This window comes from Semicossyphus pulcher, unplaced genomic scaffold, assembly GCF_022749685.1.
Source record: "Semicossyphus pulcher isolate SPU_LCO1_2020_fin unplaced genomic scaffold, fSemPul1.0.p SCAF_25, whole genome shotgun sequence".
NCBI classification, from domain to species: domain Eukaryota; kingdom Metazoa; phylum Chordata; class Actinopteri; order Labriformes; family Labridae; genus Semicossyphus; species Semicossyphus pulcher.
In genome coordinates this window covers 7,259,869-7,287,483 of record NW_027211699.1, presented here as the reverse complement: position 1 = coordinate 7,287,483, position 27,615 = coordinate 7,259,869, and the positions used below count along the sequence as shown (strand labels likewise).

At 43.2% G+C, this 27,615-nt stretch overlaps 1 protein-coding gene across 3 annotated transcripts in view; it reads right to left on the bottom strand.

Moving 5' to 3' along the window:
* LOC138604410 (glutamate receptor ionotropic, NMDA 2B-like) overlaps positions 1 to 27,615 on the bottom strand; it is a 153,871-nt gene that overhangs the window by 19,406 nt on the left and 106,850 nt on the right. For all 3 annotated transcript variants that reach the window (XM_069676337.1, XM_069676341.1, XM_069676340.1), the window contains exons 8-15: positions 19,439 to 19,553; positions 13,342 to 13,550; positions 12,809 to 12,980; positions 6,681 to 6,834; positions 5,790 to 5,915; positions 2,339 to 2,568; positions 2,095 to 2,255; positions 107 to 294 (exon numbers count right to left, since the gene is read on the bottom strand). In XM_069676337.1, coding sequence (XP_069532438.1) covers positions 107 to 294; positions 2,095 to 2,255; positions 2,339 to 2,568; positions 5,790 to 5,915; positions 6,681 to 6,834; positions 12,809 to 12,980; positions 13,342 to 13,550; positions 19,439 to 19,553 — 1,355 coding nt within the window. The remainder of the gene's footprint in view (positions 1 to 106; positions 295 to 2,094; positions 2,256 to 2,338; positions 2,569 to 5,789; positions 5,916 to 6,680; positions 6,835 to 12,808; positions 12,981 to 13,341; positions 13,551 to 19,438; positions 19,554 to 27,615) is intronic.

The window sequence follows — 27,615 nt, the reverse complement described above, 5'->3', positions numbered from 1 at the left end:
ATGTCTATATATCATCTCATTTGTACTATATGCATGACAGAGTGAGAGACAAACTGAGCAGCACGTATGAAAAAAACAAGACGAGGAGAACAACATGCTTCCTCACCGTCTCCAAACAGCTGGAGGATGGCCAGGTCCACGTGTCTCTTCCACAGCGACTCCTTCTGGATGGCGATGCCGTACCCGGTGGTGGCGAAGATGTAGCCGCTGCCGATGGTCACCAGCTTGCAGCCCTCGTCCCTGCCGGCCATGTAGTTCAGCACGGCCGCGTCGTAAATGAAAGCGTCCAGTTTGCTGATGAAAAAAGAGAGAGAGGAGAGAGAGAGATACAATTAATTAGCACTCGGGAGTCAGACATCACAGCTACTACATTCCAATTAACCTGCTAAACAGCACTAAGCTGCTGATAAGTGGAATAGACTTCCACTCGGTTTGCCAAAGGCTGGAGCCGGAGCTGGCACACAGAGCGGTGGAGAGGCACACGTGAGGAGAAGTGAAGAAGAGGGGGAGTGAAAGTATTATTGGAGATATTCAGCTACAGCGTGTTCACAGGACGAAAAGCAGGAGAGTCTGGATTTCTCTTTTTACTCTTTTTGCCACATTTTAAACTTTCTGCTACAATATGAGACTTCATTATAATGAAAAGTGTTTTAATATTTCTACATTTTTGAGTCGCTGTTTGTGTGCACTCCCCATTAAATTCATTACAATGGAAATTTATGCGGGAAATGCTGAATATAATGAGGTTTCATTACGAGAAGCTGAAGCTGGGACACGTAAAATGCGATGTTTTAAATGAGTTTTGTGGACTGCAATTACTTTTCTTCCTCTTTATTTAATTGGCACATACAGTGGTGTATACAGCATGCGTGAAATGTCGTTTACCACGAGAATTGTGTTCATTAAAATATAAACAGGCATCGCTGAGGTGACTTCTATAGGTGGGAATTTTCATTTGTTTTCTGTGAGTACAAACACGAGCTGTTATAGTTTGTTGTCATACCTCTATAATATTGATCCTCTTTAAGGTGATAAAACTCTCACAGGAAGGCAGTAAATGTGTGTTTTTCATTTAAATATCCAACACCCAAAGCCAGGTGAGCACTCGAAAAACACTTGAAAATATATTAGATCTTCAGCCGTGTATTTAAACTCATTAGTATTAGCATCCTGTATGTAGCGTCCTGTGTGCTAATCGCCTGGCAAAGCCACCTTTTTAATACGTAACGTTTTCATAGAAGAAGAAGTGCATCACTCGTTCTCCACTCTCTGCTGTCACATCTCATGGTCTCTCTACCAAATGAGCGAGCTGGAGCTAACATATATTTAACCTTACCTTAGCTAACATTGTTTATAACAAGCAAGTTATTGATTGGATTTGAAGCAGAAGTTGTTGCATTCAATCAGAGTAAGGTTGCAACTCTTGATTTTCCTCGCTGACGGTCGCTTTCCTCTTTAGACTGTTTGCTTCATCTGAGCGTCGAGTTTGTTTCTTTTTCTTTGGATTTTCACTTCTTGTTGAAGTTGTATCTGTAGTCATCCATCTTTTCTTTGTTTGTTCATCCATAGTAGATTACTGTTTACTCGCAACACTTGCAGAGAGCGGAAAAGCAGCCGCTTAGCTCCGCCTACCCTCTCTGGCAGACCAACCACTGCTGGCTGATGGAAAACGCGTCACTAACTGGGCGCTGCTTGTGATTTTTAAGTCACCACAGACACCCAGTCTGTGATAAAACTATACACTGCAAATGCAAAGTCTTTCATCAGTGGGCCATAGGCTCAATCACCATTGTGTTACCTCATTGGGGGATAGATAGAGACTTAACAGACATTAATTTTAATGAAAATCTTTGAGGTTATCAATTTAAGGTTAATATTTGGGCCTACAGCTTCCTGGAGAAAGGAAGAGATTATTAACGTGCATTATGCAAGCAGAACAGTTGTTAGGACTTCAGTGAAAGAAAACAGAGACCTTCAAAAAGTGGTCCTGAAATGTTTCTGGAGACCAATACCGATCTCGAGTACGAGAACTGTAACTGTACATTTTGCGTTACATGTAAGCTAAAGGAAGCACTCTAGGCTGCAGGTTCTCACCCGGCCTTCAGGCTCTGCAGAGCCTCGTTGACGTTCCTCTGATGAAACTTGGTCATGTAGGAGTGCATCTCTGGATAGTTGTTCCTGATGTTTCTCTCTGTGCTCCCGTTCGGGACGGTGCCGAACCGAAACGGAGGAGAGAAGTCGTTTGGACTCTGGAACTAAACACAGAGAGAGAGAGGCGTGTAAACATCTTATTTAATAGTCAACAGATGACTAAAAGAAGACTGAAGCTCTATCTTACCTTTTTGTCTGACAGACCGGTCACCTGATCCACGTACTCCTCCTGGATCATGAAAGCAGCCAGGTTGGCAGTGTAGGAGGCAAGGAAGATGACAGCGAAGAAGGCCCACACGGACACCATGATCTTGCTGGTGGTGCCTTTGGGGTTCTGCACGGGCACAGAGTTGTTGAAGACCAGACCCCACAGCAGCCAGATGGCCTTCCCGATGGTGAAGGACGGGCCGTGAGGCTCTGAGGGAAACACAGGGAGCGATCAGTTTCTAAAGCAGCGTGTACGATCAATAAGACAGCTGATTTATGTTACTGACAGGGCTTTATGATCAATTAATCAAAACTAATTGCATATATAAATACTCCTCCTGAGAAGCTGAGACAGTGGATAGTGTCGGAAACAGGGGAGGAGAGAGAGGGGATGACATGCGGCAAAGGTCCGAGGGTGGGAGTCGAACCCTGGGCCGCCACAGGACTATAGCGTCTGTATGTAGGACGGCGATTTAGCCGCTGAGCTAACCCGACGCCCCATTGGTATAAATAGAAATATTAATAAAAATTAACCCTTTATGTTGACAGTCATAGTAACTGATAGATTTTTTGTATGAGTAAGAATCTGTGTCTGTTCAGTCATCTCTGAGCTGGACGCAGACCGCTTCATTCGTGCCGTAATGGAGCGATTAGCAGTTGGTTCACAGTGTCCGTGTGGGTATGTGTGAGTGTGTGAGAGAGAGAGTGTGTGTGTGTGTGTGTGTGTGTGTGCGTGTGGGTGTGTATTGTTGTACGGAGCTTTTGTTCACAGACAAACGCAGTTTATCGTGCCAACTATCTCCTCTGTGAAGTTTGAGAGAAAGTTGTTTAAATGAATCGGTCAGAGAGTTTACAAATCGGCCGGCTCGCCATTGATACATCGTTCTGAATCCTTTGAGTCCAAACTTCGATCTGCACTCTTCCTGATACCAAACTCCCACAGCGCGACGAGCAGATAGAACAAGGAGAGAACAGCGCTTTAGGGAGGAGTACATCTTCTCCAGAACATGAAGGATGAGAGGAATGAAAAAAAGATGGCCGTTGCCTATATATAGCCACGGCAGAGAGAGAGAGTTGTGGGAAGACATTGATTTTTTTTTCGTATTTTTCTGGCCGAGAGATCTGACACAGAAGTCGCCCCTCGCTGTCAGAGCTGGCACATGATTTTTAGAAATATGGAAGCGGATGCAAATGCCTCATCCGGTGTGAAGAAGGAGGCGCAGCAGGTGTGAAGACGCCCATGCAGCGAAAAAAAAACACACCTGAACATGGTAAAAAAGCGAGCGGCGTGGAGGAGGAGAGGAGAATGAAGTGATTGGGTCAGCGAGGACGGCTGGTCTGTATGTGGAGGCGGCCTGCGGTGTGTTTGTGTGTGTCTGTGTCAGTCTTTGTGCACAGCAAGAGACAATTTGTTCGAGATAATCGACTCTGGCATCGTTACAGAGAGAAAACATTAACCTGCACAGCTCTACCTGCGCCTGCTTGTTTGCTGCAAATTACTGGTTGGAGCATTACTCATCAAACACTCTGGAAGAGCCCGCCGCCACGTTCCCTGCAAACTCTGAATCCTCATTTGCAAACTTTACCAGCAGAGATTCAAGTTTGGGATTTTTCAGTCCCTCCAGGAAGTTGAAGTTGCGATTCAGCGAATTCACGCAAATCAACCTATTTCCCCCATGGGCGTCGACGTGTACATCACCAAATATGGATCATCATAGGTCTGCATGTTGTTTAAACATCGGAGAGTATCGATTACTGTGCCTTTAATATCTCCAGAACGCTGCATGCTACAGACTAAGGCCCCGTGTGCACATAGCGCCATTTTCTGGCTGGGATGAAGCGCTTATGCAGCGAGAGAAAAAACTCTCTCGAGGGTTTTGTTTCTATGACAACAAGTTTAACTTACTACACAGCTAACAACAAGCTTACAATGCGAAGGGCGATAAAAACACAACACTTACCGGCACATTTAGTGTCCCACAAACGGGCTCTATTGTGATTCTGTTTGTTTGTTTATCGTACAGCTCCGTGTAGACAGAAGCGGCCAAAACAAGTTGCTCCTCTATGTTTGGTAGTAACCATGGTGACGAGTGGCGCCCCATCTGATTGGTTGCCTGAAAAAAAACGCGGTGACGACACCAGCGCCTTTCTGAAAAGTTCAGAGATTTTTAACTCGGAGCGGCCGCATAAAAAAGGCGGAGCTGCTGGGTGCAGCGTTTTTTCTCCAGGCGGCCGCATGCGCTCTGTCCTCAGAAAAAGGCGCTCTGTGGACACGGGGCCTTACTTGTTTTATGCTGTGAAGCAGACAGCTATGGTCTCTCTTTCAAGAGCTACCTAATCCTGACAGGTCTCTCTTGAGAATGAGACCAACGCGTCTCAATGGGATTACATGTCTAAATTCAGCCTGGACCTACAGAGTCTTTATGCAGACTCGATACAGTGAATCCATGATAACAAATCCAACACTAATGTGTTCTTGTGATTATTTATCCATGTTGAAGACCGTTCACTTGTCCACTTGCTGGTTGCCTTTAACTTTCCTTTCTAAAATTCCATTTTGCATCTTGACATGAAAATTGACTGGAAGTGACGGCTTCATTTGAGCGTTTCTAGCTCACAGTGGAGGTGTTGTGTTACACACAAAAAAGCCTGAAAAATCATCGCAGCTTGCAACTTTCTCAAAAATCTGATGTGAAATCTGACATTTTAGGCCGCAACAATCACAGAAAAAGCCCACGAAATCCTGGAGGGACTGATTTTGAAATGTAAATGAGGTCAGCACTGGTGTTTATTTGGATCCATTCAAACATCAGATTTTTTAGGACTTTTAAATGAGCTGTAAAACGTTCTCTCGAGATAACGAGATAGATAAGTTGAGATCTTGAGAACTGGAAAACACTTGTTTATAAATAAAATGTATGGATTCCTGTCCACTTCGGGCTTCCGTACATTTGGACTTTTATTTCTTTTAACTTTATATTAACATTTTTGTTTTTACCTTGGAGCACGAACCAGGTGCTTTGAGTTTTCTCTATCCAGATGAAAGTTTGTGTCGTGACCAGTTAGCTACTGACGGTTAACACTTTGCTGTCAGACTTACATTTCCTACGAAGCAGATTTGCTTTAGAGGGCTACAGAGTCTCACTTCAGGAGTATTTTACATCACTTTTAACACTTTGAACATGTCGCAAAGGTATCATTTACTGGTAAATTCAACCTGAGCGCATCCAATCATCTGCTGTGTTTAGAGCAGGAAGAGTGAGAGATAAAGGAGGCAACACAGGACAGGAAGAGAAAGTGTCTGCTCTCATTTGCATATAAATCCTCAAGTGCTGCCCCCACCCAAACCCCAACAGGTCCCATGCTAGTGCCTATGTGTGTGTGTGTGTGTGTGTGTGTGTGTTCATGTGTGTGGAGCCGAGGCCTCTCACCTCTGCCGTCAGCCAGACAGCGGTTGTAGCCCACAGGGCTGAAGTACTCGAATATAAACACCGCCATTGCTGACACCAGCAACAGCATCACGAACATCATCACCCACACATCCGCGCTGAAGGGCTCTGGAGGGCGAGAGAGGGAAGAGGGGAGAGGGAGAGATGAAGGGAGGCAAGGGAGAGAGGGAGGGAGCGTGGACGGACAGAGATTCGGGAGAGAGAAGAGAGAGGGGAAAAGAAGGCCGAAGATGGGGAAGAGACAAGGGACATCAGGAGAGGGAGGAAAAAAGAGCGGAGAGAGAGAGAACGAAGCGAGGGAGGGAGAGGGCAAGAGAGAGATATGCAAATGTGCAGCAGCAGATTGAGAAGAGGAAGGAGAGTCAGAGGAATTGAGTAGGAGTGGGAAATGTAAGAGGGCAAAGAGACAGGGAGAGAAAGAGAGAATAAATAAACTGTTAGCCATATTATCATGCAGAACAGTCTGCTCCATCATACAAACGCATTAAAGCTCGGCGCTGGTCGCTTTGTTCATCCACTAGATCACTTTTTGTGCAACTTCTGAGCTGGAAAAATGGACGACAGCCAAAAGCGACCAAACAAAAAAAAGTTACAGCACTATGAAACTCAAAGAAACTCTTGATGTCATGTGTATCTTGTGGAAAAGGGCGTGGCCTATCACGGCAGGTTTACAAGGGTCCCAGCAGCAAAAGCAGCTATGAACCAAAGCCCTCCCACCATGCGCGAGCAGAAAAGGGAGGCCATTAATGACTTCAACAGCAGGTGTAATAACCTATTTTCTTTATGACTTTAACTTTCATATTTTAGCTTCAAAGTTACATGATCAAAAAGTGTCAAAAACATGGCCGACATTCAGGCTGCTGTGCTCCTCACCTAAGAAGGCCGAGGGCGAAACGGTGCCGTTGCTCCGGGAGACCATGACGCTGATGCCCGTCTCTATAAAGGGGACGGAAAAATCTATGACCTCCGACCTCTCCTCGTTGATGGTCAAGGAGCCGACGGCCATGTGGGCGTTTTTCAACACCACCTAGTGAGGAAAAAATGAAAGACAGAGCATCCATTATTCAAACACCCTTCATCCACTAATGATCTACTGTGCACATGTAACTTGAAATATGACCTCATTTTCTCTATCCATTGTCTTTTCCATTGGAAGCAGTGAAATGATCAGGATTTGTATGACTCAACATTGTTATGACCTCTAACCCGGAATAATTTAGCACCACATTATAACAGCAGGAAGGGGCTGAATGCTAACATTACCATCTGATTATTACAAAAAATGGTTGGTAAGGCATAAATTCCTAGCTAACGGTAATACTAGGCAGCTCCCCGTAAAGACGCCAAGGTAACTGGTTATCTTCCAATAGCTTAGTCACAACAGCTAACGATAGCAATCAGCCAATTACTAGCTTATGTTACCATTAGCTAGGAATTTAAGCCTTTCCAATCATATTTTGTAACACTACCAAAGGGTAACTTAGGAAGTGGTTGAATGCTTATGTTAGCTGGTGTAAAATGTTAGCTGATGGGTTATCAAATATGTTGTTTTAGCATGAAATGTGGTCAGATGTCCCCTTCGGATTTTCACTATCTAGTAGCATCACATTATAACCACATTTGGGCTTCCCAGCTAGGAAGGAGCTAAATGCTAACACTACCGTTTGATTATGTACCATGACATGGTAGGAAAGAGGTAAATTAACAGCTAACGGTAATGCTAGCTAGCTAACTGTACAGTAGTAATAAGTCAGGCCATTTTTCAAGGTAAAACAACATATTTGATCACTAGTTAGCTACCAATAGCTAAGTCACAACATCTAGCGTTAGCACTCAGCCAAATCCTAGCTTATGTTACCTTTAGCTGTTGTCCAACAGTAGCTAATGGATTTTCAAATATGTTGTTTTAGCATGCAATATGGTCAGATTTTTCGCTATCTATTGTATTTTTAGTTCAGTAGGAAAGGTGTGAACTCCTAGGTAATAGTAATGCTAGCTAGCTAACTGTAAAGTAGTAAAAATAAGGCCATATTTCAAGGTGAAACAACCTCTTTGATAACTAGTTAGCTACCAACAGCTTAGTCACAACAGCTAACGTTAGCCCTATGGTACTGTAAGCTAGGCATTTACGCCTTTTGAATTGTATCGTAACGCTACCAAACGGTTGCCTAGGAAGTGGTTAAATGCTAATGTTAGCTGTCAAACGGTAGCTAATGGGTTTTTCAAATACGATTTTCTTTGTTTATATAACTTACAAACAGTATTTTAGCTTCCCATGCTGTGCTTATCGTCAGAGGAAAATGGCCGCCGTGTGAATATGTTGAATTAGAGACAAAGATAGAGAAGGAGGACAACACACACAGCACTCGGAGTGGACGCTTGTGATTCTCGCCAGGGGAGAGACGGAGGGAGGAAGACAGAAAGAGGGAGGAAGAAAGTGGGTTACCACAGTGGGTCATGGCGTCTTGAAATAGCCGCCCCATTGCCTCTCCTTCCTCTACCTGCCTCCCTCCCCTCTCCCTCCTCTTCCTCAGCACAGGTAATATATTTAGCCCCAAATTTTCAGAGCCCTACAGCACAGGGATAAAGTGGGACGAGACTGTCTCACTGACTTAATAAGGCGTGTGTGATGACTGTGTGAGTCAAAGCTCCAGTACGTGCTTCAGCGTTAGAGTGTGTGTTTGTGTGTGTGTGTGTGTGTGTGTGAGTGAGTCATAAAGGGAGAAAGACAGAGAGAACGAGACCTTTGTTCTCCACCTGTGAAGTGGACCTTTACAGGCAGGGAGAATATTACACATCTACTCTGCACATTATCTGCAGTTTTCAAAGAGTTTTGTGTGAGTCTACGTGTGCATTTGTAACTTTTCAGTCTTGTTTGTTCTGTCAGTATGTAAGTGCATGTTCACTTATGTGTGCGTGTTCGTGCCTGAATGTGCGAAATGTCTCCCGGGGAGGAGAGAGAGCGAGTCCATCCAGTGCAGTGTACTCACTTCCTCTCTCTCCGCTCGCTCTCTCCATCTCCCTCCTACGACTTGTTCTCTCCGTGTTATGAAAGTGACCCATGTGGGTGTTATTGAGAATGAGTGAGCAAGGATCTGCGTTTGTGTGTGTGTGTGTGCGTCTCGGCTGGTATGTGTGTCTTTATGTGACTGCTGGCGAGGCCAAACTCATGTAATCAAGTGGATTGCCTCTAATATTTTAGATTAGGGCTATTAGGGGCAGCGCGAGTCAATGCAGCCCATGAAATGTGACACTGACTGCCAGAATCGAGTTAGGACGAACTGCAGGCCGTCTTAAAGTGTTCACGTTTTTCCTCCCTTTCGATCTATTGTCTTCCCGAGCTGTGGCAAATTGTGTAAAGGCCCTCGGTGATCTATATGAGTGGTCAGGAGTGTTTCCAGGCACGTCCTGGAGCGTGCATGCGCGGATTTCGGTCCATTAACAGTGTGAGATATAAAGTGGATTTGGCCGTGCTCCAGCAGGAGAAGGACACTGAGTTTCCGTCAGATACGGCAGATTTACGAGTGTCCTCAATGTTCACACACGGAAACAGTCTGTGTCGGCATTCACGCATGTTTTCTCTAATTTCTGTGATTATTCATGCGTAACTGTCCCTCGTCTGCATGTGCATCTGTGTGCCCTCCTCCGTCCTGCTAATGACCATCCATCTGTGGGGGTGAGAAGGAGATGGCTCATTATGGCGCTTTTAGCAGGGCCGATATAGTTTATTACAGGTGAGCACACTTACAGCTCGGCACCCACTGAAGACACTGACTGGCAGACTGGCGGGACGACTTAAATGGCTTTATGTAATAGATTAAATGGGTCACTTTTAATCTAAATTGAACCGCGAAAGTTTTACAGCGGGAGGAGACGCACACGTAATCCTGTGGGTGACTTGTGAAGGTTGTTCAAACTTCAGTGAGGGACGGAGCGAGCGCTCAACCTGTGACCTTTCGGGGCCGCGATCGATCCGCTTCCTTCATTAACAAACCGCCAAAGTCAGAACTTGCAACTCGCTCGTACGGGTTGAAGTATGAGGAGTGACAGCGACCTTACCTGGGGAACAATGACGATTAAGGAACTGCTGCTGCAGCTAACTGAACGGTGTGCACCCATGGGTGAGGCGCGTAACCCATCTGACATAAGTGTGAGGCCTGTGGGGCAGAGGAGTGACCCAGAAAGGAAATCTTATAATTCAAGGTATGAAAACACACTTCATGGAGGAAATGAAGCCTTCAGGCAGCTCCTATAGAAGCTGACACAGGTGTGAACTGGAAGTATACATCTGTCTCCTCTTTGATCCGTGCATCACATTTACACTGGAAGTCATTCCCACCATCTTTGTGCCTTAAACTCTTTGATCTTTGAGAGGTCACTGAGTTTTATCTTTGTCAAAGCACGGAGGCATCTAATGTGAAGCTGCACTTTATTTTCTTTGCAGACGAGAAAATCATTTTGTACTAGTTTGTTTTATGAAACAACTTTTGGATGATGTTAAAAAAGAGCTGGAACTTCTGAAGCGTTGTTACCATGTTAACAAAATGACCCTACGGCCCGGCCCCGAATAAGAGGAATAAAACAGATGATATTTTGAGAGATAATTCAAAATAAATTATGTTGCCAACCATTTCTAATCATGTCAAAGCACAAATGTTAGAATCTACTGCAATATGTCAAAAAATGTACTGTTCACTTTGTGTTTCACTTTACTTTACTCACTGTTTGGATCAGGGAGCACATATAAAACAAGAACAAACTCACTGTCTATAATGTAACAGCTGGACAGGATCTCTGTTATGGATGTCACTGGCAGCTACATTATTCCTCTTGGCCTTCATACACTCATCGCTGGTTGTTAGTTGTGTTGCTATGCGCCCCAGACACAGGTTTCATGCACTCTTTGCATATTATTTTTGCTTGCTTAAAGGGCCAGTTCGTCGATTTTCAACCTCAGTCCTATCATGCTATGATCGGGAGCTAATTATGGTAGAGGAAAAAAATGCAATTTGGCCCATTGGAGGATGCTTCTCCAATGGGCCCTGAAAAACCTCCGCCAGACTACGTAAAAAAGCCAGGGAGCTCGCTATACTACACTTCCTCAATCTAGTACGCCGCCTCCGATGTCATGTCTCGTTCAAAATCTTTAGGTTTGAAATGTAGACTGCAGACCTGAAGATTGTTTAGACGATCCACCGATATATTCTCGTCGTATTTCAGATTCTGTATCACCTGCAGATAAACGGTAGTATTTCACTCCAGCGTCTCTCGCTGGGCCGTCCCTTTCAGAGGGAGGGGTGCAATGCATTCTGGGTGTTGTAGGAATGTAGAATGGGCGAAACCACGAGCTGTTTGTACAACTTTCTCCACAGCTGTGGCGCCGATTTCAAATATTATTGCTTCTATGGATTACAGAGAACACCAGCTTTGACTGACAGCGGCTTTTTGCTCCTTTACAGCTCCTGTGAGGAACTTTGGGTTTGTGTGGATTTTGGCGCCCCCTGTGGACAAAGTGGTACCCCTGATCTCTTTGCTGATCTTCTCCTGTGCATGTATAAGAAGTGTTTTTCTACACCCTGCTTTCCTTAAACATTCAAACGTATCACTTCCTGTGAATCTTTGCCGTGGAAAATAAAGAAAAAAGGCTGATTTGGCAGAGCGGAGTTAACCGCCTCGACACCTACCCCCCCGGTGGTGGTAACAGGCATTAAAAATAACTATATAGAAATAATCAATCTTGTCGCTGATGGTCTGGTTTGCTTTTGTAGCTCATAAAGAGGCATCATTTTTAATTTTAGTTTGTTTCATAACCAAACTCCTCCTCACAGGAGCTTTAAAATCACCCGCAAATACCTCCAAACGAGCGGTGAGGAGCCGTTTCGGGGGACCAGCTCTTCGGCTTCTGTTACAGGCGTTTGACTTCTCTCTGTTGTTTGCTCTTCCACTCTAAACAGCTGCTGAGAGGTGGGCACTCATTAAACGACATGCCAGCTCCCCCAAAAGTGAAGCCCAAACCTCTCCATCGCCCCCTGGGGGAAGGGCTGTTAGTTTAGGGAGCGCTTGATTTGATATGCAGCAGAGTTTTGTACGGGCGGAGCATTTTAAACGTCGATATCACCGTCAATCATGTTTATTTAATCGTGGGAAGCCAAAAATTGTGATCGGGATTAATATTTGATTTAATGTTCAGCCCAAAAAGCAAAATGATCTGAGATTAATCTGCAGGTTTAAGAAGCAAAATGTCGCTTTAATGAAGTGAACAAGTGATAAGAAGTAGTTGTACCTCTTTTAAAGGGCTGCATGTGAGTAAGTGATTTAACTATTATGGGATAAATATAAAATACTTTTCAGTTTGGGGGAAAATCTGTTTTAATTTTCGTTTTTGTTGATTCTTTGTTTGTTTTTTACTGTTTTACATAATTACAGCCTGACACATGGGTCTGTATGTGACTGACTGACTGACTGACTGAGTGACGGTACTTTCACAGCCGTAGAGAGAGAGAGTTGCGACATCGAAATGGCAGATCATGGAGCATATTGGACCACTCCACTGACGCGACTCTCTGTCTATACGGCTCTGGATACTTTGTTCGGGGAGTAGGCGAGGCTGCTCGTCCGCTGCTAGTCACCTGTCCTCACCTACGTCCTTACAAACATGTTGTCATCTGCCTCATAAGGACAGTCCTTGTAAGACATTGCCTACAAAAGCGCACACTGACCTGATGCAGCCACATACTAGGTTTTGACCCATCCTGTTTCCACCATCCTCCTGTGCACCAAACCCTGTTTCGTAAACAAGGCATTTTCTCTTCTACCTTAAACAGAAGTCACTTCCTCTTCCCGGATGTGTTGCCAAATTGACTGATATCTGTCTGCAATGTTCGGCGTTGATATGATAGCCCACTTTTTTAACACCACCTTTTAAACCGCAGTTACATCTGTAACGATGACATGGTGATGTAAAGTGTAGGTGCTATCCTCCTACAGAATCATCTCCTCACCTCTCCCACCATGCCGTTCCACGTCCCGTTGATCTTCTTGCCGTGTTTGCCGTTGGTCACCAGGTAAAGGTCGTAGGTGAACTTGACCGACTTTGCAATCTTCTTCAGGATGTCGATGCAGAAACCTTTACAGCAGCGCTTTATGTAGATCCCCGAGTCCTTCGTCTGATTACTGCGCGGACAGACAAACAGATAATTACTTAATCAGAGGAGCACTTCTGTGTGGCTCGGCATGAATGGTTGATTGTGATGGTGAGTTGGTATCTGGCGCTGTCGCTCTCGCACAGATGAAGTGTGAAGTGATTGGACCTGCGGCTCTGCACAGCTGCCGAGGGAGATTAGCATCATTCACAAAAAAAACTTTAGGCAGTTGCCAGGTTTTTCTTTTCACTTCTGCTTTGGTCACTTTGACTGTGAGCTACAAAAAAACCACTTCAGCTAAATGACTTAAATATCACCCACTCTATTCTCATCCCTGTTTCTCTTACATTCGACCCCACATTAGGACACTGATTTGTGTATCTGAGTCTCACAGGGTTTTGATCTGTTTCCGGCAGGGCACCGTGTTCCTCATGCACGTCCCGCTCAGAGGATCCACGTCCTCCACGATGACGAACGGAGCCTCCTCCAGAGTCACGATGGACAGGTGGTCGTCCTCCCTGGTCGCTGCCCCTCCGTACAGCTCGTAGCGAGGCCACACGTGGTACTTCATGGACAGAGAGCCGTTCTCCCATTTACCCACCTGCAGGAAGAAAGACGCACAGTCTTAGATCTCTTTGTGGTCAGAGGTTTAGTTTTATAGTTTTTTGTTTATAGTTTTTATAACTGTTGTAATTTCTATCATTGCTTCGTTTTTGAACCATGACCTGAGAGCCTTATTTTCTTCCCTTTATGGACTAAGATGTTCTGAAATGACAATAAACTTCCTTGAAACCTTGTAACCTTGACAACAGGCCTACCACAGGCGTAGTGATACTGGATTTGTCAAGAGAGAAAATAGTGCCAAATAAACGGCGCAGTGTATGAAATCCTAGGACGATGATTTTGTGTTTGAAATGGATCAGCTTGTTGTTTTTGTAGGGTGAAACTTTCTGGTGTCATGAACCTGGCATCTCACCGGAACTACTCACTCTACATTCAGAACCGGACAGAACTCCGGCCACTGGACTCGCTGAGTAAGCTAATAGCTTTGCATCCACTAAACTACTAGCAAGTATTTCATACAACTTAGTGTCCAAAAATCCAAACTATCCCTTTAAGCTAGCTTAGAATGTAACGTTAGCTAAAGCTAGCAAATGTCTGAGCTCTCTGTGTTTCAAGTCAAACATTTTGAGGCTGTTTTTCTTCAAACTTGCAATGTTGACATACTTTTTCCTCTCCTATGCACCTGTCCTGTGAAACAGAGGTGCAACGTTTCTCTCTACTTTGAGGCTGTTTTTCCTGAAATTTAAAGTTAAAGCTGCTGTGGGGAACTTTGGGTTTGTGTTGATTTTGGCGCCCCCTGTGGACAAAGCCATACAAAGCCATAAAAATGTAAACAAAGGCAGCAGTTTCAGGCATTAAAAATAACTATATAGAAGTAACCAATCTTGTTGCTGATGGTCTGGTTTGCTTTTGTAGCTCATATAGAGTCATCAGGATTAATTTCAGTCTGCTTCAAAACCAATGAAAAACTCCTCACAGGAGCTTTAAGGTCATTAAACAGGTAAAAAAAAGAAAAAGAATGTTCTCCGACACTCTTGGCCAAACATGACACGTCAGGAGAAGATGCAAGCCCGAAGTGATGCTAACATTAGCTTAGCTTGTTATTACAATGTTACAGTTTCATTCAGCAGACGTACATCTGAGCATTAGTAGGAGGGATGTAGACGAGAGGGAACAAAGTCAGTAAGGGCCAGCAAACAGCTTCAAGTGCGACCGGACTCTGGTGCCGACAGGGATCAGGTCACAAACTCCTGCAGTTTACTGGGCCAGGCCGTGCAACAGTTGTAACAATCATATCCAAACAAGGTTAGTAGTATAGTGTATATATGTTCGTAAATACTAATGACATGTAACTTCTATCAGAGGGGTACCTTCTGTTTTTATGCCCCTGAACTGTTGACATCACAGCCTTTAAATATCGAAATGTGGAGCTCTTTGGTATTTTTAAAATGAAATTTAACAGTTTTTATCATAGTTTTATCAAGAGACGCTTCCTCTCTGGTATTTATTTTGTCTTATTCAATATTTTTTAAGAGATTTTTATTCATCGTTTGTTCCTCTGTGAAGCACTTTGGGCTGCATGTTTGTGTGAAAGGTGCCGTTTAAATGAAGTGCCTTTTAAAGGCCACTAATCAAGTCTAGGTATCAGAGTTGGTATGGGGAAGGAAAACATGGTATCAAATCATCTCTACTGACAAGCGAAATACGACAGTGGAGAAAGTTAGAACAGAGGAGAGGACTGGGCCCGGAGTAAAGAATGAGAGCAAGGTGAACAGGAAGGACGAGACTGGAACGAGGGAGAGAGCAGAATCCTGATGGAGAGGAAAGCTGGAGGGAGCGAAAACGAGACAAAGAAGTTAAAAGAGGGATGACAAAGTAAGGAATAATTGGACATACATGAAGTAAGACATGAAAAGTGACACTGCAGAGAGAAAAGGAAGAAACAGGATGAGAGATGGAGCGAGGAGTCAAGTGAGAAATCTGGAGATGGAGCTCATTCAGATGCAGAGCGCCGGCTCTCCTGCAGAGGAGAGTCCAGCTGTACGTCTGGAGGGCCCTCCAGCCCTGGTGGCTCTACTCCACTGAATGAGCGTCATCAATTAGCCAATTTCCCCTCCACCTGTGAAACCATACCTGGACACTCTGCCTATGCCCTTTCCTCTTTAAGTGCCACTGTAACGGAGGGAAGGAGAAATGGACATGGATCATCAGCTAATTGGACACGCAGTTATGGAAGAGAGGCCAGCACAGGGAGCTGAGGCACGAGTGTGTAAAGTCAGGTTTGCACACTTGTAAAATATGTAAATGTACACACACACACGCACACACACACACACACGCACACACAGAGACTCACTGCACTCCAGGGAACACAAACTTGCCAAAAAGGCCTGCAGTAGACAAGCTAAGGCTGTCCGCAGAAGAAAAAGGAGCGAGCGTGAAAAAGTGGGATGGAAAGAAAGGGAGAAAAGGGGGAGAAAAAGGGGGCTAACATCGGCCCCGAGGGGAGTAAACCGGACTGGACACTACAGACTCTTTACACTAACTTCAAAGGTGCAAAGGAAGGATGGTTGTAGAAGCTAGAACTCATTAGGATCCAAGAAAAGTGGTTCAGCTGGAAGTCAAGCTAAGAATTAAACATGAGTGAGGGAGCGGGAGGAAGAGGAGGAGGGGGAGGGAATAGAAGGGGTGATGCAGGCTGCAAGGGGAGAAAGAGGGAGAGGAGAGAGAGATTCACCTTGTTCCCTGATCAGAGGACAGAATATAGATTAGAGAGGAAGAAGAAAGAGAGAAACGCGGAGAATAAAGAACAGGGAGAGTCGAGGAGTCAGGCGACAGATACAATGGAGGGAAACACAGGTGCATGCTGGGGATTTTGCAGGTGAAGGGGAGCAGCAAGTTTATTTAAGGTTGTGACTCAGGATTGTTATTGCCGTACCTGCACTACTTTCTCTTGCACCTACGTTTTTATCTACTTTCCCACCTGAAGAACAGGATGTTTTAACCTTCCAGGAACTTTTAGTTCCAGGAGCTTCTCTTCAAGGAACCAAATGGTTCTTGTGGCCCGTTGTTGTCTGCGTTTCCACAATGGCCTAAAGTCCCGGGAAGATTTAGCAAATCAGGCCAATGACGTATGGAGAAGCAATACAAGTAACTGCACTAACACTGCCCAAGGGCGTACTTTTCACTTCATTGGTGGAGACATCTCGTTTTGGGAGGGGGGTCTGGGGTCGTCCCCCAGAAAAGTGTCAAACCCTCTTTTTGATGCAGCAGTTTGAGGTGGAAGTATCTTTCTTTAGAGAGAGAGACGCAAGGGTAGAGGTGAAGCACGCACATGCATATAGACGGCGGCGACGCAGAAACTGGTAATTTGATGATGAAACCTGTTAGCGCTCTATGACTCAGGTTTCTCAGTGAATTGTAAGAACTACAATGCAGACTGGAGTCTCTGTTAACAGTGAACGACTCCATCCGAAGGTTTGAATTGTATCACTAGATCTGCACATTATATATGAATAACTGGACAAAATCACAGCATGTCCCTAACGTCCCGACCCAATTCTACGCCCTTGGCGGGTGAAATAAAACGCTGCAAGTACTCGACCAACCAGAAATGATCAGCACTGCAAGCCCCGCCCTGTAAGTTCCTGGACCTTTGGAAAGTACTACCCTCCGAGCAGGGACTTTTCAGGGGCTAAATCAATTACCCCGGAACCAAATTTCAACATCATAGGTGCTTTTCGACTAAAAGTTCCAGGAACTTCTATTTAAGGAGCTAAATGGTTCCTGTGGCCCGTTGTTGTCTGTGTTTCCACAGTGGCCTAAAGTCCCGAGAAGATTATGCAAATCAGACCAATGACGTATGGAGAAGCAATAAAAGCAGCTGCACTACACCACCAGTCCAGTAGGTGGCAGTAATGCACCTTTAGGCTGGTTTGCCAACCGCCATTAAAATTCAAAGAAGAAGAGAAAGGTATCATCATTTGTGCAACACTACAGTTAGCCTGTTAGCATGGAGGAGATTCAACTTGTGCTGCATTCATCTGGTAATGCATCTAATAAATATTGCAATAAATATCGCAGAACAAACCAAAAGGTATCGCTGTGTATGTTTCTTTTCCAATATTGTGCAGCCCTAGTGTGAAATAAAACACTGCAAGTACTCGACCAATCAGAAACGATCAGCACTGCAGGCCCCGCCCTGAAAGTTCCTGGACCTTTGGAAAGTACTGCCCCCTGAGCAGGGACTTTTTCAACTACCCTGGAACAAAATTTAGACCCTGGTTCCTGCTGTCGGAACGCACATAGTTCCTCAAAAGGTTTCTAGTTCCTGGGGAAAGTTCCTGCTGTCGAAAAAAGCACCTCATGATGCAGATTAGTAAAGAGTCAAATTCAAGCGTTGTCAGGAAGAAAGCTACTTTAGAAATGCTCGTTTGCTGAACGGAGGTCGGATCGATCTGATGCATTCGAGGAAGTCGGGAAATCTGAACGGCTTTCGTGACACAGCGTCAAAGGAATTTGTCTCAAGTTGAATTTTAGATCTAGAACACATTGTTAGCTGTTAGCATGCAGATGTCTGTTTATGGAGATTAATAAGAAGCTAAATCATTGTCAGATAGCCGCTGATGGGATGTTATTACGCTGCATTACGCTCCACTGGCTTTTGCTCTCCACACGGACTGTTTTTCCTGCATACGCCGCAGCCTGCCGATACGTGATTGGTCAATATTACCCGGACTGCAAGCGTACTACAAACAGAAACCAGAACAGTTGCCGTCCCGGAAATCCATGTCCCTTCCTACATTTCTATGTAGAATCTGTCAATAGAGATTACCCCAGGACTAAATTTAGACCCTGGTTCCTGCTATCGAAACGCTTCTCCTCAAAGGGTTCCCAGTTTCTGGGGAAAGTTCCTGCTGTCAAAAAGCACCTATTGAGAGCTTTCTGAATACATACAAAAGTTTGAATGGGGTTTGGTTTGTGTCCATTAAGTCACACATTCACATTTTTGTGCTTAAAGCATGAATATGCTTTTTGGGTGCATGGAAAGATCGCTATCAGAGTGTAGTCGCACGGTGATCTAAGCTTCAAAACAACAACAGAGCAGAAAGTTAAGATGCCCTCCATATTTTGACGTGCAGCACGCACCTTATAACGATAAAGCCAAGATTCTGTGCACCATAAAACGTCATGGTCATAAATTTTATGGCAACAAATGTAATGTGGAAGGAGCTGAAACGTTGCAGAACACAATGTAAAATAAAACACATAAAATGAGACCTACAGAGTCCCCAAGGTGCATGCTGGGAAGTTTATCCACACACTAACTCAAAGGATGCCACAGTATCAAAACTTTATTCTTTAATGTCTCTTTCTCTGTTGTCTCTTTCGTCCACAACAAGGATTCCACATTAAGCTTACAGGGACTTTCAGAGGGCTGTGGCCGACCATATTTGGTGTTCTGGGACTGAACGCGTAAACGCAGAGATAGACACAAGTGATGTTTTTTTAATTACTTGTTCTGTGTCTGTCCTGACGTGAACTCTTTGCAGGCACAAGAGGCACTAAAGACAAAAAAAGCTTGTGAAGTGGCAGACGGGCAAAGTGGACGGTTTTAAAATGAGAAGTGGCAGACGAGCACTCTCACTGCATCACCTCTCTGGAGCTGGTGCTGCAGCGCTTTGCTCAAAGGCACCTTCGCCAGGTTGATAACATCTAATCGGAGGAGCGTCTGTAAAGCTCAGGGCGTAAAGTGGAAATCTGATGATTCAGATAGAAACACGGACAGATACTCATACACCAATTAAGAACAAAAGTAACTCACTATCTCTTTTACTTCACTTGAAACATAATCATTAACATTTGATGTGTTTTAACCAGCAGCACACACACGGACACTTTTCTGCCCTTATAAGTCTCTCTCACCCGGTCCCACTGTCTCTCCTTGTTGAGCAGAATGATGACCAGCTTCGGGTGCATCTGGTATCCGTCCTCGCTGAACGACAGATTACGCCCCTCAAACGTCACATTCATCAGGTACCTGTGGAGGAAAACATCAAGGAGATGGACTCAGTGAAGCATACATCACCTGCTAAAAAATATGGTTGTCAGTGGCGGCTCTCAAATTGCTCTATATGTTTATATGATTTCTTGTTTGACAAACTTGAAACCCATCGGCTAATGTCAGAAGATGATACAGCCTCTGGGTGGCTAGAGGTGTAACATCTTAGAGAAGGTCTAGAGCAGGATTTGTATAGGTGTGTGTGAACATACAGAAAAGCTGCTTTCCCACTGGTCAAACAACCTGCTAACACTCGGCTTTTTTGCTTAATGGGAAAGGCTACAATCAGCATTCAAACCCGGGTCAAATGACTCTACAGTAGACCCGGGTAATTATCGCCTCAGCTCTGATCGGCATTGATGGGAACATAAAACCCGTGCTGACACGCTAATCTCCGCCCCCTTTCCGGCGCGATGCTATGCTCCGTCGGTAACTTCTGCGACTCCTCGTCATCTCAGCTACAAATTCAACCCGTCTCCGTCCGAGCAGCGCTCGATCAACGTTCCAAATTTGTTGGCACTGAGTTTGATAAACAGACTGAATGAGTAATAGATACAATAAAGACCTAACAACCGTAACATCTTCACTGCTTACTAACCCTGTCTCCGGCGCATTTGTGACGTCGGACGGTGACGCAGCAGAAAAAAGACTGACAGGAGGATACTTCACTGGCAATGGGAACAGAGACAATCAGCATCTATAAGGGGGTCTTCCCGGGTCTGAAAAACCTGCGTCAATGCGCTAATTTTAAGTGGGAAAGGGATATGAGTGCATTTGTGTGCAGATACATACGTAGGTAGAGGTATGAACTACAGGGATGCGGGGATATCAATAGCTAAGTCACAGCAGCTAACGTTAGCTTTCAATCAATTCCTAGCTAACATAAAGTTGGCAAGCAACATTACCGTTAGCTAGGAGTGTACGCCTTTCGTATCCCATTGTGTAACACTATCAGCTGTAATGCTAGCTAGAAGTGATGAATGCTAAAATTAGCTTTTGTCCTAACTGGAAGGAAGCAAACCAGCGAACAACAAATCGATCATAGTATATCCACCGTCTTTTCAGCTGGTGTACATTATCGTACAACATTATTGACAGCTTCCCGCTCTACGCAGGTTGTCAGAGGAAAATGGCCGCCAAGTGAATGTCATGAATCAGTTTCAACCAACAAATAGAACAGAAATAACCCCTTTTAAGACATCACATTGTTGTACGAGATATAACGCGTCACTCACATGTTGGCTAGCTGTTTCCCCATGTTTTAAGAAGTTTTGCTAAGCTAAGCTAACTGCCCCCAGTTTCTGTGCTGGGATGGATATTTCTATGTGATCAACTACCAACTTTAAAATGACATCATCATGCCAACAAAAAAAGTGGTATCTGTGATTAAATTCTATTTAAACAGAATTTTAAATTTTAAACACAAGCTAAAGCTACATTTTTAAAATCACACACATTCAAATTTGTATTTTTTTCTACACAGAAAATCGTATTAATCAGCCTACATACTGTAACTATCAATCAGGTAGCATGGAGCACTAAAACAAATCTTCCAGTCGGACACATGACTGATAACATCAAAAAATATTTAAAATTGTTGCATCGCCAAAATGATAAATTGACCATTTTTTACACCAAGTTTTGTTGTTTTCCACTGACGAATCATAAGTCAAGCTCTGGAGAGAGGGACGAAAAGGGAGCATTAAAATGAGCAATGCAGTTTGTGTCTAAATGCAACAAAAAGAACAATATAAGACACCACTAGCAGCTTGTCAGATCAGTGTGCGTGTGTGTGTGTGTGCTGTTGTTGTTCAGTTGAAGGGAGGTGAAATGATTTCACCTGACAGAAACAATGCTGCTTTCTCTCCGTTTCTCCCTCTCCACCACACAAACACACCGATGGAAGCGTACACACACACACACACACACACACACACACACACAGAGGCAGACACTCCACACTGTATCCTCTTGCAGTGATTATGGTGAATGTGCGTGGGAGTGTGTAAGTGTGTGTATATGAGAGCATGTTTATGTCAGGTGAACTCAAATCACTCCACTGTCATCCCACACATACACACACACATATACACACACAGACTCACACGCACGCGTACACACACACAGCATCGCTTAACTCTTTCACTCCCTCACCCTTTACTCTCTCTTCCTCCCCCTCTCTCTCTCTCTCCCTGCCTTGCTGTTTCCATGGAAACACTCTGCCTCAAAACCGTGCACACCATATATATGTAGATGAATATATCAACGACCAGAGCGCGTGTGTGAGTGTGTTTGTGTGTGATTGCGTGCATGCGTGTGCGTGGAAAGAACAGGCTTTGTGCCAGTGTGCTGATGTGGTCTGTAAACACCTGACAGGGCCACATGTACAGTACGAGGAAATGTAATCAGTCTGTATCTATGTATCTATGTATGTATCTATTTATGTATATGTGTATCGATGTATCTGTATATGCATCTATGTATTTATATATGTGTTAGTGTCTACATATGCATCTATATATGTGTCTGTGTCTATATATGTATCTATATATGTCAGTGTCTACATATGTATCTGTATGTGTCTGTGTCTATATATGTATCTATATATATGTCTGTGTCTATATATGTGTCTATATATGTGTCTGTGTCTATATATGTATCTATATATGTGTCTGTGTCTTTATATGTGTCAATATATGTATCTATATATGTGTCTGTGTCTATATGTGTCTATATATGTGTGTCTGTGTCTATATATGTATCTATATATGTGTCTGTGTTTATATGTGTCTATATATGTGTGTCTGTGTCTATATGTGTCTATATATGTGTGTCTGTGTCTATATATGTGTCAATATATGTGTCTGTGTTTATATGTGTCTGTGTTTATATGTGTCTATATATGTATCTATATATGTGTCTGTGTCTATATATGTGTCAATATATATATCTATATATGTGTCTGTGTCTATATATGTGTCTATATATGTGTGTCTGTGTCTATATATGTATCTATATATGTCTGTGTTTATATGTGTCTATATATGTATCTATATATGTGTCTGTGTTTATATGTGTCTATATATGTATCTATATATGTGTCTGTGTCTATATATGTATCTATATATGTGTCTGTGTTTATATGTGTCTATATATGTATCTATATATGTGTCTGTGTCTATACATGTATCTATATATGTATGTGTCTGTATATGTATCTATATATGTGTCTAGAAATGTATCTATATGTCTGTCTATATATGTATCTATATATGTATCTGTGTCTATATATGTATCTACAGTATACATGTGTCTGTGTCTATATATGTATGTATATATGTATCTATGTGTTAATATATGTATCTAAGTGTCTATATATGTATATTTATATCTATATATGTATCTATATGTACCTTTATGTTTCTATATATGCATCCATATATGCATGTATCTATATGTTCTTATATATGCATCTACTGCATGTCTATATATGTTTCTATATATGCAAAATATATTTCCGATGTAGATGTTTCTATATCTGCACCGATACATGTACTGTATGTATATATGCATCTCTATATATGTATCTATATACACATCTTTATATGTATCTCTATATGCATGTATGTGTTTGCATATGCATCTCTGTGTCTGTAAATGCATCGATATATGCATCTTTATATGCATCTATGTATCTTTATATGCAAAATATATTTTCGATATCTATCTATCTATCTATCTACAGAACGGAGGACCTTATGTAATAATCCAGCAATCAGTCAGATGCCAGCTTCCTTATTCTATTTCCTGTATTAAATATTGATATGTCCACCGGGCTGTGATGAGCAGAGTCCTCCAGCATCACACTGTCTCCTGCAGCCTCGTGTGTCCAGCTGACCCCCTCCACACACACACACACACACACACACACACACACACACCAACACCCATCGCTGATACACTGTGCACACAATCTGCTGCATTAATCATTAGCCATTTACAAAATGACTCGACGCCGCGTGCCCCCTTTTATTCTTCATCGAGCTTTTGTTACGTGCAACAATGTGTGTGTGTGTGCGTGTCTACGTGTGTGTGCATCCTACACACGGCAGTAACTGTGACTTCCAAGCCAATCTGCTGTGTTTCTATGGTAACGGTAATCTCGCAGAGGGTGGGAGGGGAAGCGACGGAGAGAGAGAGAGAGAGAAGGGAGGTGGGATTCAAAGAAAAAGAGGGAGGGGATGGGATATGTTACTACTACACAGCGATGCTCTCTTCCTCTCTTCTCCCCCTCACACTGTGACTGTGTGTTTACAGGAAGCTACCCCGACTCTGTGTCCTAATCATGTGACCAAAGCAGCTTCCATCACCTCCTCTGAACTTCCTGTTCCATTTACATAAAGGTTTGACAAACATGTGCCTGCATACACGCACACAGAGAGCTACAGGTAATTAAAGTGGTAATTTAACTACATGTTACAGATGTGATGTTTCTTATGTAACCTTTATTTAACCAGGTAGTCGCTGAGGATTAAAATCTCTTTTTTGCACAATACCTGGCCAAGAAACTACATACAGTAAACAATATATATTAATACACAATACAGTTGTTTTGTTAAGGACAGATTAAAAGGGAGCTGGATTAAACTGGAATATTACAGGTGTTATTTGTTGCTGATATTCATCACCTTTTCTCTGATTAATGGGGTCATTTTTTTGGTTAATGAATGACATATGATTGAGTTTTCTGTAGGCATGTGACTTTATTTAATTTTATACAACAGTTAATCCGGCCAAGTAATCTGATTGGATGAGAGGCATTCCATGAGCGCTGATATAGAGGACAGCATCAAAGGGACTTTTCACCCTGTGTATCACTCCACCTCAGCCAGGTGTTCTGTATACTGTTAATTAACGTTACAGCAGACCGTGTATGTCTACAGTGATCAAGCTGGTACCTCTGAATCACACAGCAGACGATGATGAATTAAAACAAACAGATACATGTTCATGATAAAAACAGCTGATCTGTGGTAACCTGGAGACACAGATGTTTCGGTTGCTTGGCAACAAAAGTCCAGTTTCAGTGAAGTTGTGACACCAGTTGAGTTGGTGGAGGAAAAAGTCCTCTGTTGTTGCCTTTTATGTTTTAGTACTATTTGCCGCTTGTATAACTGTTGTGTAAAAGCAGTATCACATGAGAGGGAGTGATGTACTGCATATCATCACGGCTGTGATTAGGTCGCAGATGAACACACCCTCTCATGTGATATTGCTTAAATATTTAATAAGGGCATAAACACACACTGTCATTTTGAAGTAGTTTGAGCTGCTTTGAGCTAAAGTAGATTTATGAAAACAATAACAAAACAAATGTTCCTATGGGGACATTAATGTACAGTATATCTTCATCTTTAAATCTCCCTCAGGTAGCTTTACTGTAGTTAAACTTCTTCCAATGTGAAACAACTGGTGGCTTTCAGAGCAGCTTCCAAAACACTGCATACACATAAAAAAAACAGGCTGCTTTCACACCTAAAGTCTGTTTGATCCGAATCACAGAGCAAATTGTTTCAATGTTGCATTTTGCCTCGAGTTTGGTTCGTGTTCACACGGCAGCTTTTATCAGCGGAACAAAAGTTTTGATGCGCAAGGAAGCTGCTCTCTGATTGGTCAGAATTTCCAGGTAAGAAAACTTCCTTAAGTAAACAAAGAGAGCGAACACACTCCTGTTCATCTATTGGATGTAACATTTTTTAGGTAAAGCGACGTTGTGACATACAACAATAGAGCAACAGCAGCGTATTGCAATTCCGATAGTAAGTGTCAGAATCCGTAAACAACCCACAATGCACAGTGTTTTTGTTTGCGTCCTATATTAGGTCCTACTTTAAGTCCTTTCATGTTCTCGCCTGAATCGAACCGGACCGTAGTTTGTCTGGAAACGGATCGTGTCCTGCCTTTTCTGGGGGACCAATGTCCGGTGGTTTGGTCTGCGTGTTTGAATGTTCTCACCTGTCCAAACGAACGGGGCTTTCGGCGTGAAGTCCAAAAGTCCGGACCAAAGCTGTCGGGTCTGAATGCACCGTCTATCTTGTTAAAACCAGTGTGTTTTTATTTTATCTATTTATTTTTGTCTCTTTCCTTTTGTTTCAGTTTGGTTTATCCCCTTTCATCTCACACCTTCTTTGCACCTTGTACATGCGAATCTCTTTATGATAGAGCTCTGGTTAAGTGAAATGTGCTTTTTGTTACCCTCTGTTTTTGAAAAGCCAATGAAATATGTAGAAAATAAAAACAAACCGGGGGTTATTTTTCAAACTCACAGGAGTATATAGAGTACTTCTGCATCCAGAAGCTGTCCAGTTAGTCCTTTAATGGTCCACTGAGCAGGTCCACTGGGGCAGCTGGGTGTTAAGTGCCTTGCTCAAAGCAGGACGACAGACAGTCACCTTCACTGCCTTCCTTTCAATGCCAGAAACACAAACCTATAATCTAACCCCCGCCGTTATTTTCTATAGCTCCTGTATGTGTCAGGAGAAGGCTGAGAAACAGCACATGTACCTTTAAAACAAAGGCACACATCCACCCACCTCTAGTTTGATATTGGAGTCAGTTTCCAGCTCGAGCTAGAGGAGACTATCCGAGCTGTGCTGTACAGCAGGTGAATTAAAATTCAAACAGCGGCAGCATCTGTTTCCACCTGGAGGACGAGCGCGAGCGACACTGACCAGACTACTCCAGTCAAAGCTGCAGTAAGAACATCCTCGTCATCCTGCCTCGCGTTTGTGCAAATATTTAAATCCTTCCTCTCTAGTTTGCTTTTCTTCTTGTCATTGTAAATCAGAACAACTTAGCGCCACACACACACACACACACACAGACACACACTTGCCATGCTAAGTCCATGGCCTGACACAGATACGTTTTAGCGCATGTTCAGCCGTGAATAATGGAGGAGTTGTGTGAAATATTGATGAGTCAGTTTTAATAAATTAACCCTGACATGAATTAGTCATGAATTACACTCCTTAGCAATTACTGTGGTGCCACGTTCTTATTGGATTTGTAGAGGAGGAATCTATATGGAAAACGATAACATGCCCCATATGGCACAGTGGCAGACAAAAATACCGGAGCCTCGCTGTATGCACACTCGGGGGTATACTGTGTGAATGAGGGGGGAGGTGAGAATTTGTTGTGTGGCATGTGTTTGCCGTAAGTTTGTGTCGAGAGGTATTCATGTGTGTTCAGACATGGGAAGTGAATGTGTGAAGAGTTTAATAAATTGTGCTAATGGGAAGAAAGCGGAGTGATGACGAGCAGGAGGAGAGATACAGGAAGGAGGATGGCAAACCTGCAATTCCACACAGATATGACAGAAACGTGGCTTTGGTTTGACTTATTTTTGACAATAATAGGCGGCATATAGAGGGACAAGATGTAACATTTCTGCATTAAAATGTCTTAAAAAAGCTAGAGCTCGGTGGCGTGTCTAGACTTTTTTGACTGCATGAAGAATGTGTACGCAAAAACATGTCTGTAAAGCATTTATTTACCATTTCTGACTCCACTAATCATATCTACTTTGTAAAACATTAAGGTATGTTTGTACAGCTGTTACATTCCTACAGTAAAAAGTACCAACTAAAGAAAATATGCTACATTAAAACGCCACAAAAGATGCTAACAGGCTGTTGTAAGACAAGTCAAAATAGTTTTAAGTAAAATTAGTTTGGTTTAAACTTAAGTCCCGCCTTCAACCAAGCAGATAGCAAATCATAGTTTAGGATTATGAGGTGTCACATGGGATGGCCAATCAGATTCTAGGAGGAGGGGGAACCCTAGGCTAATCCCTAGTCTGACCCCTGCTTGACTCCTGTTATATATATTTAGTTAAAATGTGTGCTCACATAATCCAACATTTTTACAACAAAGTTCAAACCCAGAAAAATATGTAATTATATTCAAGGTAAGGTACTCAAGGTATTACATCTGGTCGCCCTGGGAAACACCAGATGATACGTCAGAGCTAGGAAGA